Source organism: Stenella coeruleoalba (assembly GCF_951394435.1).
Source record: "Stenella coeruleoalba genome assembly, chromosome: 2".
Taxonomy (NCBI): Eukaryota; Metazoa; Chordata; class Mammalia; order Artiodactyla; family Delphinidae; genus Stenella; species Stenella coeruleoalba.
The window spans coordinates 153860324-153874159 of record NC_137147.1 but is presented as its reverse complement, the minus strand read 5'-3'; the positions used below and the strand labels follow the sequence as shown (position 1 = coordinate 153874159).

General features: G+C 35.5%; 1 protein-coding gene across 7 annotated transcripts in view; it reads right to left on the bottom strand.

The window, feature by feature from the left end:
* Nucleotides 1-1796: 1796 nt before the first annotated feature.
* Nucleotides 1797-13836, bottom strand: part of ATOSA (atos homolog A) — an 87412-nt gene continuing 75372 nt past the window's right edge. For all 7 annotated transcript variants that reach the window (XM_079910986.1, XM_079910987.1, XM_079910988.1 and 4 more), the window contains 4 exons: nucleotides 12306-12464; nucleotides 7375-7443; nucleotides 4856-5055; nucleotides 1797-2816 (listed from right to left, as the gene is read on the bottom strand). In XM_079910986.1, coding sequence (XP_079767112.1) covers nucleotides 2663-2816; nucleotides 4856-5055; nucleotides 7375-7443; nucleotides 12306-12464 — 582 coding nt within the window. In that variant the 3' untranslated portion in view covers nucleotides 1797-2662. The remainder of the gene's footprint in view (nucleotides 2817-4855; nucleotides 5056-7374; nucleotides 7444-12305; nucleotides 12465-13836) is intronic.

Sequence of the window (13836 nt, the reverse complement as noted above, 5' to 3'; positions counted from 1 at the left end):
CTTATTAATATTTTTCATTCTCTTCTGACAAGAAAATCTCCAAGGACTTTCCGGAGGTTACTTGTGTCCTGGGGTTCCTTTTAAAAAGAAGTTATCACTCATTTTGTTAGTCTGCAAAACTGCCAAGTGAGCCTGCAGTAAGTGAGATCTCTATTATCTGTCACAGGTAGCAGTGTTGGTTGTCTTTACCTGCAAGCCAACTCTCAGTGTAGTGACATAATCTGTGAGTACGAAGAGGAGCCACACAGGAAGTGTGGTAAAGTCTCGGCCTATGACAAAAGAAGGGTAGAAAAAGAACCATTATGATAGAGATAGTGCCAGGGCAAGTGAGAGCAGACAGATGCTGGGTCACCATACCTCACTGGGAAAAAGAACACAGACAAAAAAGGCCTTAAGAAGTAGATGGACAAAATGTCAGCACTTGTTTCCCTTGCACAAACTTGCTAGGAAAAGCACAAGATGCATCCAGCTGCTTCACTCATTTTCTGGAAATTTTCTTTAAAATGCCCAGAAACGTGGAAAACCAGGTACTAGAAATAATTCTAGAAAGATTGCAGTGTCATATCCACATAAAAAGACACCTGCATACACATACATCATTAATTTTTGGAGTACTAGAGAGGTCAAAGCAGCAATAACATTTTTTTAAATTAAATAAAGGCATATTGATGTTTTAAATACTTGGTATTTTCTGAGTTTTATATAAAATTATCAATATTGACTTTTGTCAAATATATATAAAAAGTCTATTGGGATTGACATATACACACTACTATATACAAAATAACTAATAAGGACTTACTGTATAGCACAGGGAACTCTGCCATACTCTGTAATGGCCTGTATAGGAAAAGAATCTAAAAAGAGTGGATATATGTGTATGTATAACTGAATCACTTTGCTGTACACCTCAAACGAACATTGTAAATCAACCGTACGCCAATAAAATTTTTTTTAAAAGTCTAGATACATGTATTGAAATACATATTCCAATAATTAGATGACACTTTAAGAAGAGAAGACACGTTAATGATACTCTCACCCCATTTTCTCAATCACACAGAGCCAGAAAGGTCAGTTCCATCAGATACCATTAGAGTTAGGACTATAATCCAAACCTTATGGGTCCTAATTCCATGTTGATACCACACACCTAAAGATTAAAAACAAACCTTTATAAATTTGTGTCACTGAAAACTTTTTTTTCGTGGAGTGTAAATAGACTTTTCTCTTTAAGCTGGTGTTTCAAAAGGACTTTATAAGAGGCTTCTTGCTGAGCACCCCACAGCCTGCAGGTATACACTCTTATATGCCTTGTATAGTCTATCCATTAGCTGAGTGCCAAAGTAAAGACCCTCCCATCTCCCAAATTCCAGACTGCTCACTTGGTTCTAGACTCCCAGGTCTCCTGGGTCTGGCCTACTTGAACTGTATGTATTTTCTAACCTGCGTTCACAGCTTTGTGTGAGCATTCCCAGTATTTGTGCCTTGTTAACTGATCTGCCGTTGCCCACTGTCCCTGTACAAAGATCTAAAACCACTCCTCTTTCTGAGGGGGATGGATGGGAAGACTTTTGATGCGCTCAATCATGTTCCTTTACTCAGTGTTTTCCCAGTTGCCAAATGCCTTCCATGTGACTGTGAATGAGAAAGTGATAAATTGGTACAAGGCTCAAGATATCTCTCCCCTCTTATCAGCTGTAAAGCTAGAATAGAAACTGTCTGATCGGTACCAGAAATTCACTCAATCATATAAATGTCTCATCTAAAAATAAAAGCCAAATACACATTTCTTTGTTTCTTGCATATATTTACAATATAAATACTAATTTGTTTTCAAAGTACATATTCTTTTAACAATTTGCAAAAGTTTTCTAGAATGGGACAGCAATTTAACGTAAAGCCTTTGTAGTAGTGATTAAGGAAAAAATAGAACTGTTTTGGGGATAAGGGATTCTAGAAGGAATATGAATGGGCATGATGATCTGAACTTGCTAAGGGAATGTGAAGCAGCTTACTCCGCGTTGCACTGCCGATACAGCATGTTAAAGGACTATTGTGTGAGACAGCAACCGGGATGGGGTGTTGTAAAAACTAAACCTGGGAGATATAAAAAGTACACATGCTTGCATAGTGCGTTAATCTTGAAAGAAGCTCAACATTTCATTCTCATTTTCAATAACTTAAATGAATAGTACTTAAAACACATCACACAAAATTAAAAGACTTGTGCATATATTTCAGATTTCAACATTAATGTCAAAAATACATAGTATGATTTTACATAGGATTTGTGCTACATTAGAACACTAAAGACAAACATCACTTGAGTAGTAAGGAAAACATTAAATATTAAATAACTGAGAAACGAAACGTGTAAACGCTAATCTAACTGTGGCGGGGGTGGGGGGATGGGGGGTGGTTTGCTCTTGCAACAAGTCCAGTGAAGTGGTTTCGACAGTACAAAAAGGGTTAGGACATGAGTGTTTCCAGTCTCCTTGGAATATGTGGATCTCATCCCAGGAATCCTTTCATAAAAACTGGTCCAGGATAACAGGAGAGGACCCACTCTCCTGCTTGTTAATTTGGTACACTCCCTTCTACGCTATTTTTTACTTTCAAACTTGGGTACTGAGCAAATACTTTAAATTGTCACTCTTTATCAACATCTTGGTGAAAACTGAGGGTTTGTTGGCGATTCAGTGTAAGATTTGAGTTCATATGCAGCACCGCTATCAACTTCCATCGACTTTCTAGAGAACAGGAGCCGTACATCTCTATGGAGGTAGATCTTTCCAGATTTAGAACTCTGGAACCTAAACAAAGAAACAACAAAATGATGCTTCATTTCAGGGAATTAGTGTTTAAAACAAACAAACCTGAGTAATTAAATTTTGAAAGCAGGAAGGATTAGTCTTGCTACAACATTAACAGTGCCTCTTTAACAAGATATTTAAAGTCTTATATTGCCAAAGCACTTGCTGCTATTTCAGTGCCTCTCCCTCACTATCCCTAAACATTCCATACTCCCTTTCCCCTCTTACAATGACAGAGGTGCTTCTTTTTGTAAATCTGGGTTTCACATGCAATCTGACTCTACATCCCTGACACCACAGCACATGCACCTTTCCTTACCTGTAGTATGCACTTTCAGTTCACGTCAGCCAATTACACTACATTTGGGCATCTTCTAGCTACAAAGAATGACCCATTTCACACAACTTGCCCTCCTACAATTTTGAGTACATTAAAATGGATTCCACACTTGGAAAGTCACCACAGAAAACTATCAAGTTTTGAGACAATCACAGGATGAGAAAGGACTGCTACCACCAGTAGTGGCTAGCTAAATAAAACCTAATCATCATTAGAAACCAAGAGGAAAGTTAGCAGTGAAATGAAAATGGTTACCAAAGCTGTATATGGAACTGTTTCTATCCTCTGCTAACAGCTTACAGCATAATACAGGGGGTTGGAGGCTTTAATCACATAAACTTAACTGGCAGATAGTCAAACATACCCTTTAGTGTTAATTTCTCTAGTTTTCCCTTTGCATAGCAGAAATATCTGGGTTTGTGGATTTTATTCCCAAATTAGCTGAAAAATCTGGTGGTCAGTTGTATATATTAAAGCAGACCTCAGACTGGCTCACTCTTTGATTCTTTCTGCAGTTTTTCACCTTCTCAATCTGAAGAAGAACATGGTGAGCTTTGGGAATTATGCCATGCCTTCTAAAGCAGTTTCTTCACAGCATTTAAGGTATCTAATCATTATGTGGAGATGACAAAAGCTGGGATAGTTGACTTTTTGGCGAATGTTGGTTATATATGGCTAAGGCTGTTGTAACAGATTGAAGTTACCTCCTCCTGATGAATAGGGCTCCTTGGAGTAAGCAGTTAAGCTAAGATGAATTACTGTCACTGATGTGATTGAGGACTTCTTATGAACAACATCAGAAAATTATTATTAGGAATAGAGTTACAGGCAAAGGGCTACTGAGTTCTCTTCTAAGCAATACACTTGCTCATTGATCTTAAGAACTACACTAGGATTTCAGGGCTAAAAACCTTACCCTATGATGCTGGAAGCATGGACCTCAAGAGCAAACAAATGGTTTCTCACAACCTAGAGCTATTAGCTGGGTAGTAAAAGTCTGAGGAAAATATATTTCTAATGGAATCACCAGAATATAAGCTGTATAAGAACAGAGATTTTGTCCCTGCTGTTTCCAAGAGTCTAGAAGCATGCCGGACACATCAATGTTTGTTGAATAAATGAATGAATAAATGAAAGTTAAGAATTTCCCTGTCCAACTCAGCAGCCACAAGCCACATGTGGCTACTGAGCACCTGAAATGTGGCTAGTTCAAACTGAGTACAGCAAAGGAATGTAAATATCTCATTAATACTTTTTATATAGATTACATATTCCAATTATAACACTTGAATATGTTAGGTTAAATAAAATATATTAAACCTCTGCTTCTTATTACTTTTTTTAATGTGGCTACTAGAAAATATAGAACTATATATATGGCTCATATTACAATTCTATTGGACAGCATGGGTTTAGACAACTGTGTTTCATTTCCCCCAGATATATTAGCATTGTTTTGCTATAACATAGTTTCCATTACACAGCTATAAATGAAAACTCCCCTAATTCAACAAGTAGTAATGACTGAAGGAAGATATGCCATGTGTTTTCTGCATCCTGGCCTATCATAAAGAGTGTCGAAGTTAAGCAAATTCCAAGGGGTACTCGTCTAGTTAGAATGACAGTTTTTAAAAATAAACTAAAAATTTTAGAGTTTTCTTCTAAAGTAACGTATTTTCATATTCATTTGAAACATTACCTCAGATGTATGAGGTAGCGTAATAACCGTTCTTCTGTATGTCGGATGTTCTCTTTATTAACACTTCTCTTCATTTCTTGTTTAACAGGTACAGAAAAAGTTCTTTGTCGTAGGAATGTCTGATGATTGGCTGGCATATCTCGTAAGTCATATATCACAACAAACATCTTCACCACAGTCTTATTAGGATTAAATAAGGTCTGAAGAAACAATATAGAAATTATTCTTTAAAAACAGTGATTTGTTCATTTGATTCAAAATGATTGTGCCAATAATAAAATAGGCTTTTCAATAATAAATTAATCCCAGTGGATATAATTCAGTTTGGGGGAATAAAGTTAATAAAATTTCAGAAGTTTATGAAATGATATTCAATATTTTTTAATGGTTCAATTAGATTTTTTATTTACAGAAATAAAAGAAATAAAAACTCCTGTAACAAATCAAAATCTTTAGTCACAAATGTCATATTAATAATAGATAATACATAACATTTACTCTTGTTCATATTTTAAGAAATGGTTCCATTAGATTAAGCAAAATACACCTTCACTGAATTAAAGCATTCCAGTTCAACTACTTCAAACACTAGCTTTATTAAAATAAGTCAACTGAAAAATGCTCAAAATAGAATTTTAGTTTTCCTCACATTTTAATAGTGAATAAATAGAATTTTTTTAAATAAAAAAATAAAATCTTGGTAAAACTAGACTTTGATATGATGTTTCAGGTACATATGGTTATTATAAAATTTAAAATATATTCTCAAAAAAGAGAATTTTTCTTGTTTGGAAATTTTTCCAGGTTTAGAAAATAAAGTTCATTATTATTAGTTACAAAGTAGGCTAAGTAATACTTCATGTTCTCACAGTTGGATTCATTTCAAACACTGCAGTGACACTAGACTTTTTTTTTAATCATCATCAATATCATAATAGACTGAAATTAAATTCAGTTGCTACTTGGCCATTAATAACTGAAGGAATATTATTTTTTAAAGTACTAATTTTTAAACAAAATTCCAAGCTGCTGATTTGACTTTAACCAAATTACCAACACATCAATAGGTAACTTGGTGCCCATGCTTTCAGAAGCTCATCCGTGGCACTGGACATCACTCACTGAATCAAAATGAGAAATATATCAATATTATGATCCAATTTTTGAAATCTAGTGAGTCTTAAGATTAAGGCTAATAATACATTTAACAACCACAACAACTAGCAAGCCAGGAGTTCAAGCCATGTTTATACATAATTAAATTTATACAAGGAATGAAAGACATATCCAAATTTCAGATTTAAAATAGCCAGTAGAGTTGGTAGTCTTCAAACAAGGGGTAAATGTGCTGCCTCTGGGTTTCTGCCTCATTATTATGACACCTGATAGCTAGCTTTCCAGTGACCCACACTTTCACAAGCACTACAGAGCCAGAGGCAAGAGATCAGAAGATGATCACTCTTTTAGTTCAAGAAATACATTCAACATAAAAATCTTACTTTAAAATGCAGTGATTTTTCCTTGGTAAAATTTATACGTATGTACATACTGCAATACATACATGCATATATATTGCCTAGTACTATGTTTCATTCCTGTGTGATACGAAATAAACAAATGTACAGATTCTTCGCTATACTGGAACAACGAAGATGAGTAAAAGTGGTCCTTCGAAGCACTGATCACACTGAAGCCAAAGGTCATCAAAAGGCTTGCTGGATTAGACCAGATCCTTAGTGTGAGGAACTCAACTAGACTCTTTTTTTTTTTTTTTAATTTCAGCTTTATTGAGGTACAGTTGACAAATCTCAGCTAGACTCCTTCCAAGAGTTGCAAGAGCCAACACTGTAATAGACTTGCGCGCTTACAGGATTATCCTGGGTCTGACTTGGAGATGAACTCAATCACAAACTGGCCTCGATATAAAATTACTCTTCTGAGAACCCTAGATCAAGGATGATGAAGGATTACTGCTCTGGGCTAGAAGAGTTCTCCTAAGCCAAAACTAGATCTACACCTAGACCAAAAGGAAAGAGGCATTCTTTGCCCTGACATCTGTCGGACTGCATTTCTGCTTTGTGTAACCGTCTCATTAAATCAATTTTAGAAATTATTACAGTAGGGATAATATAATTTTGCTTCCCATGTTTCCCTGACAAAGCAATACTAATATTTGGGGTCTCCTTTTACATAGGTCAATCTCAGTCCGGCTTATTATATTAAGTAGAAGGTACTGGTAATCTAAATTCTAATTATACTGAAAATAGCTCTATTTAAATTATGTTAACTGTCATACACTATTTTTCTAAAGCATTCACCTTGATTAGCTTATTAATGCTTTCCTTTTATGGAGGTCCCCAAATGGTCATTCCTGAGGCAGAGCAGGGAAACTCCAAACAAAGCTGCAGCCCCACTGTTACTTACCAAAGTTGTTGCAGCAGCAGTAGCAGGAGAAAGGGCTAAGTTCTATATGTATGTGAGAGAATGATTATTGCAATTGTAGGCTATAAAACACATACCACTTGTATTGTTCCTGAAGGAGGTACTCGATAACCCCTTTTACCAAGGGACTCTAAAGTAATCACACCCTTGAAATAAAAGAAGACAAACTGAGTACAAACTGATGCATATATATACATAAAAGACTAAAATAAGAATAATAAATCATGTAATTACTAACATTTCAGAATTGTATTTGTATGGAAAAACATTCACATTGAATTAATAGAGATACATTCTATGAATATGAAATAGTGAGGATCCCACCTCACTAGGAAACAATTTACTGTTCTTCCAAGAGATGCTTCAATAAACAATACATAACATCAATGACCATACTGCTTGAAATTAATATTAAGATATAAGATATAGAAGTGAGAAGTTCTTTAACTAAAAAGGAAATAAAGGGAGATGACAGGATTATTCTCTTGTACCATGTGGGAGCAGGGAAATGAAGCAAAACAATTTATTGGTCTTTGGACATACAGAAACTCAGGAATGAGGACTGATCCTAAGTCTTTCCCAAAAATGAAGTCAATTCTTCAGTCAGAAAGTTGAGTTGTTATATACACATATGGACTTCTGACTAGAGACAGACCAGTATCATCAGCATCACCTGTGAACTTGTTAGAAATGCATAATTTCTGGCTTCTCCCCAGACCTACCAAATCAAATCTGCATTTTAACAAGATTCCCCAGATGATATCATATGTACATTAAAGTTTGAGAGGCACTGCCATATTATATAAAATAGTTTTCTGAGAAAGATGCTGTAATCACTGCAGAAGTTGAAACAATGACGAACAGTATAAATTAAAACACGGGAAGCTAAGACTGAATGTGTGAAAGTTTCTAGATAACCAGGATGACCAAATTACTACAGGTGGTGACTGTGATACTTAATTCTTAGGTGGCTTTAAGAAACAAATGCTGATTCATTTAACTGGGTGAATAGTTTTCTTTTGAGTAGTTAAGTAGAATAATTGCATGCTCTACAACTCATATCCCATCATTTTACACTGTACCTGCCAAAATGTGTCAACCTGATGTAAAAGTAAATATAAAACAGGACTGTCCCATCAGGCAACATTTGTTGGGTTTGAAAGACAGACCAGGGGAGGCGGTGGGGGGTAGAAAGCAGTGGACAAAGGTAAAAGGGAAGGCCAGACTCTAATATGTGAATACCTAATCTCCAAGTGAACAGCAATTGACAATCAGAATATTAAATTAATACGTTAATAATGGGAAATGTTCATGGAAATGGGCACTGAAAAGACATATGTGGTTCTTAACAAATATGATTACATGGTCATTTAAAGCATGAAAACAGCATATCAACAAACTGCATCCCTAACCAACACAGTAATGAAGTTTTAATAATTTTTCTCTTACAATCTTCTCTACATGAAAAAATGCTATGGTATATAATGCTCCTCTTCTTCCTAGTTCCAGAAAGAAAAAGCAGAATATATCTAAATAATAGCTACCTTTCTAATCACATTGCTCCAGGCAATATATTACTGTTTTTCCTTGCCATCCTCCGCTAAATATATATAAGAAAACTGGTGAGGGAAAATCTACTACCAAGCCTACACTTACTTCCTTTAACACAATACAACTCTAATAGATTTTAGAACATAATAACAGTAACTAAATCAATTTATAAAGAAAGAATATGGATAAAACCCCTCAAAGTTTAAGGCAACACTTTACAACAATGATTTCTAAGCAATATAAGACTAGTATTGGCAATGGCAAGTTAGGAATTTTGAAGGGATTGGGAAAGTATTTGGAATTTTATTTGTATTATTATTAAATTTATTATTTTTTTAAAATTTCATTATTTTAATTGGTTGGCATATTAATATTTCCACCTAGAAAGTTACTGTATTTAACATAAAGAAGAAAAATACATTTTCTTCTGGCATTTTAGGATGGAATAGGTAGATTAAGATGAACTAAATTTGGTCAAAATCTTACACAAAAAATTCTCAAGTGACTGGGGAATAGAGAATATGCAAAGCTAAGTAAAACTGAAGGAGGTATATCTTAATTTCGTTAATTATAAATAGAAGAAAATATATAAAATATATAGTGCTGTTAATATGATCATAAAGCAAGTCATACCATGAATTTGCCACGGGCAAAACTGCTTTAGACCTTTCTGCCTGGTTCCACCCTGCAATAGTTTCTAAACAGTGAAATGTTGCCATATTACGTAACACTTGGAGAACATTTTTACTACTGACATAGGATTGGAGAGAGACATTTGTATGGCTTTGAGCTAGTCTAAAAGGAATTATTTAATGAAAAGCCCTGTACTATCTCTACTCCACAAAGACAGAATTCTCTGTGCTAAAATTTCACCCTTGCAAGTCATTTGTATAATTTGTCATGAGAGGTCCCAAGGTTATTATTAGAGTAACAAATAGGGGTTTGGTGTCTCAGCTCCACTGGTCTGTGATATGTACTATCTTATCAAAACATGATCAGACCTTTGAAAACAGACTAAACTACCAAAATACAAATAACACTCCCTACCGAATAAGATTAATTTGATTAATTTACAGTAGGAAAGATCCGTGGTCTAAAATTTGGACTGGGTCATTTGTAAAGGGAACCCATTCCTAATGAGTAAAAACAATTACATATTGGAAAATTTATTAAAGAATATTATCAGAGAAAAGTAAGAAAAAGATTCTTAAAGGATAGACTAACTTAACCTAATTTAGACTCTTTTCAATATTTATTCAAAATCTGTGATCATTTGTGTGTGCTTTCTGGAGACAGAGTGATAAAATCCTTTATCTCTCTCTTTTTAAAATTTAATTTAATTAATTTATTTTTTATACAGCAGGTTCTTATTAGTTATCTATTTTGTATATATTAGTGTATATATGTCAATCCCAATCTCCTAGTTCATCCCACCCCCGACCCCCACTTTCCCCCTAAATCCTTTATCTCTTAATCCTTATTTTTTTAGATGTCAACCAAGGTCAAGAATTAATGTTATTTTGCTTTTTTAAAGCATAGTTCAAATTACCTCTTGCTCATGAATTTCACTCAAAGATAGTTTTTTGAGCTGACTTTCAGCCAATTCACTCTTTTACTTGTTTCTAACTCATCCTAATGGTCATCAGGGACTCTGTACACTAATGACCTCAGATCTTATCTTTCCATTCTTTATTACCATGTGCCAATAGAATACCTGAAACTAATGAGACTTCTTGATGTCCCAGTAAAGCAGAATGGCCATCTTTATAGCTATATTCTTTTTTTTTTTTTTTGCGGTACACGGGCCTCTCACTGTTGTGGCCTCTCCCGTTGCGGAGCGCAGGCTCTGGACGCGCAGGCTCAGCGGCCATGGCTCACGGGCCCAGCCGCTCCGTGGCATGTGGGATCTTCCCGGACCGGGGTGCGAACCCATGTCCCCTGCATCGGCAGGCGGACTCTCAACCACTGCGCCACCAGGGAAGCCCTATAGCTATATTCTAATATTGTAAGCATTCCAGTAAGATACACATTTTTTCTGGTATTGAGCTTATCTCAATGATATTTTCCATTTTATTAATTATCTAAAATTAACAGTTATTTTTTCAAAATTATACTGGAAAGTGGATACATCTTACTATGGTAAATGAGTAACAAGTGGTATATGTGATAACTGGGTAGGCTTGTGAAGAACTGGGCCTCTGTTTTTTATAACAACCACTGTTATGCATCTTTACAATTATGACCCACAAGTGTTATTATTATTGAAAAAAGAAAACTTTGAATAAATGACACCACTGTGCTTTTTAGATCAAAGTATGAAACACCAATCAGACTCTTGATTAAAATTTCACCCTTAGAATGGAATAAGGCTTAACAACCTTCCGTGAACAAACTACATCAATAATGAGTAGACTGCATTTAGGTCCCTAAAAAACTGTAACTTCCCTTCCTCTGTTGTTTCTCAATTATGCAGAATTTGCTTTTCATAGTTTTTATTAATAACAAAAGACATTGCTGCTAATGTCCTTGAGGAACCTAGAAGGTGGGGGAGAGGGATATTAGAAAGGAAGCAATTGGGTCAGGAGGTAAGTTAGGAAATTCAAGTAGCAAGACCAGAGCTGTATATTTCTATGCCTACTGCAATTTGTATTTCTCAAAGTAAGACCTAACATAAAAACCCAGATCTGACTCCATATTTTATACCATCAATGTAAACTTCTTACAGACTTGCACTGCTAGCCACTAACTTGTCTTTTGGAAAAGGGCTGATAGTAATCACACACCAGGACTTGGTATCATTTTTGCAGTTGAGGGCTTATTTCATCCTCAAATCCACTGGAATAAAAGATGGGAAAGATAAAATTATAGGATCCTAAGGCTCAAGACAGTGCTCTTATTCCTCTTAGCTATTTTACTCTCCACTAAAACATTGGCATGGAGTCAGAAATAGCTAGTATTCTAAAGAACCCTAGGATTGGAAAACGAATGGTCCAAAGATAAACCAAACAGGAGAAAGGGGGTGAAAGGGCATCACAAAAGCCGTATGTCACCAAATCTTTACCTAAACTCTACTGAGATGAGGATCATAGTGAAGGCAACACTGTTAGGACTAGAGTGCCCAGTAAGCACTTGAGAATCTGCGTGAACTCAGCAAGATATGGAATCACAGTGTCACTAATCAAAATTTTATCATTTTTTCATATTACATAGAAACAAGTAAATTTTCAGCACAATCCTCAAATGTAATAGAGGATATCTGTTATTAGAGCTTGCTCAGAAAGAAGTTGTGAGGTGTTATTTTGGCATATTCATCTCTATGCAGCCTTCAATCCCCTCTTAGGAAATGCTTTATATTTTCAAGCATGGCACCAAAGTAGTACTAAATCTCTTTAAACTTAAAGGTATTTGTCATTAAGATGGTTGATTTTAGCAGAAGAAGACAATTAAAAATACTTGCCATATAAGGAGAGGGAGCATTATCATCAGAAACACTGTAGAATGACACTTCAACTGGAAGAGTCAAATGAGTGGGGCAGAAAACACCACTTGCCCCTACCTCGGCAGTAAAGCCATCAACAATGCCGAGAGGATCTAAACGATAGTTCAAGACAGACTCCTGGAAGGCAAAATAAAAGAATTTTTAAGAAATAAAATTTAAAAGTTAACACATTCATTCCTTCTTTCTATTTAAAGAAATATGTTAGTATGCTTTCTGGCACTAGGAAAGTGGTCACTGCCATTGCCATGCCCTCATTTCAAATGTTCATCTGACCTGAAATCAACCCCCTCCCAAATCAATCTTCTACCACCTTACAAAGTTTGGCCTCCTTACTATTCCAACCCCACACTGAACTATCTTTGAACTTCACCATTATTTTTTTTCCACCATTATTTTGATATAATCGTTTAATGAGTTATTCTTATCTCTGTAAAGAAAGTATGCTCTACCAGAGCAGGTATAATATCAGAAATTTTCTTATTCCTCAGAGTATATTTCTACTGTTAGCCACAGAGAAGCACTTGAAAACTTGTTAACAGGTCATATACAGAAGTTCCATCAAAACAGAAAGCCAAGTACTCATAACTTTAACTGAAAAACAACTGCCTCTTAAAAATTGTTGTTGGATGTGACATATGTTTTATTGTTTAGTTTAATTTAAAAAACAGTAAATACACATTGGGAAAAATTTAAAAGTACATAAATACAAACAACAGAGAAGCTCCTTATCCATCTCTCCCAAGCTCATTTGCTGAGGAAACCACTTTTAACAATTTAGTGTTTATCTTTCCAGGTATGAGAAACATGTTAAACCTTTCACAAGCTCTCCTTCCTATACATATATCAACATATATATGCATACATCAAGAAATGTGAGTAACATTTCTTTGATTCAGTAATTCTTTGAAAAGAAACACTCCAAGCCCTCATGAGTCTAAATTTGAAAGTGGCATCAGCAATTCTCAAGTCCCGTGTCAAAAAGACCAGACCAAGAGACCTATGTTACAACGAGCCTTCTATATCTCCCTCCTGCCCTGCAATCAATCCAATCCATACCCTGCTGATGGGACCTCTCAGTCTCACAGCCTCAGCTCTCTCAACACCAGTAACCTAGCTCAGACCCTCATAACCTCTCCTCTGAACAAATGCAATACCCTCTAATTAGTTATTCCATCTTTAGTGTATCATCTGTATTACTGCCAGAGTTTTTCTTTAAAAAAAAAAAAAAAGTCTTACGTTACCCACCAGGTTAAAAACTTTGTGTTTCTTGATGTCCACAGGATGAAGTCAAATACTCACAGCATGGTACGTAAGGCCCACCCTACATCTCTTACCACAGCTCTCCTCACTTGCACGCAGTCTTATACTCCAGTTCTGGATGATGCTTTTCAATATCACCATGCTCTTTTACTACTTTTACACATATGCCTTTGCACATGTAGCTCCCTTTGTGTAGAATCCCTTGACACTTCTCACACAATTTACTTGG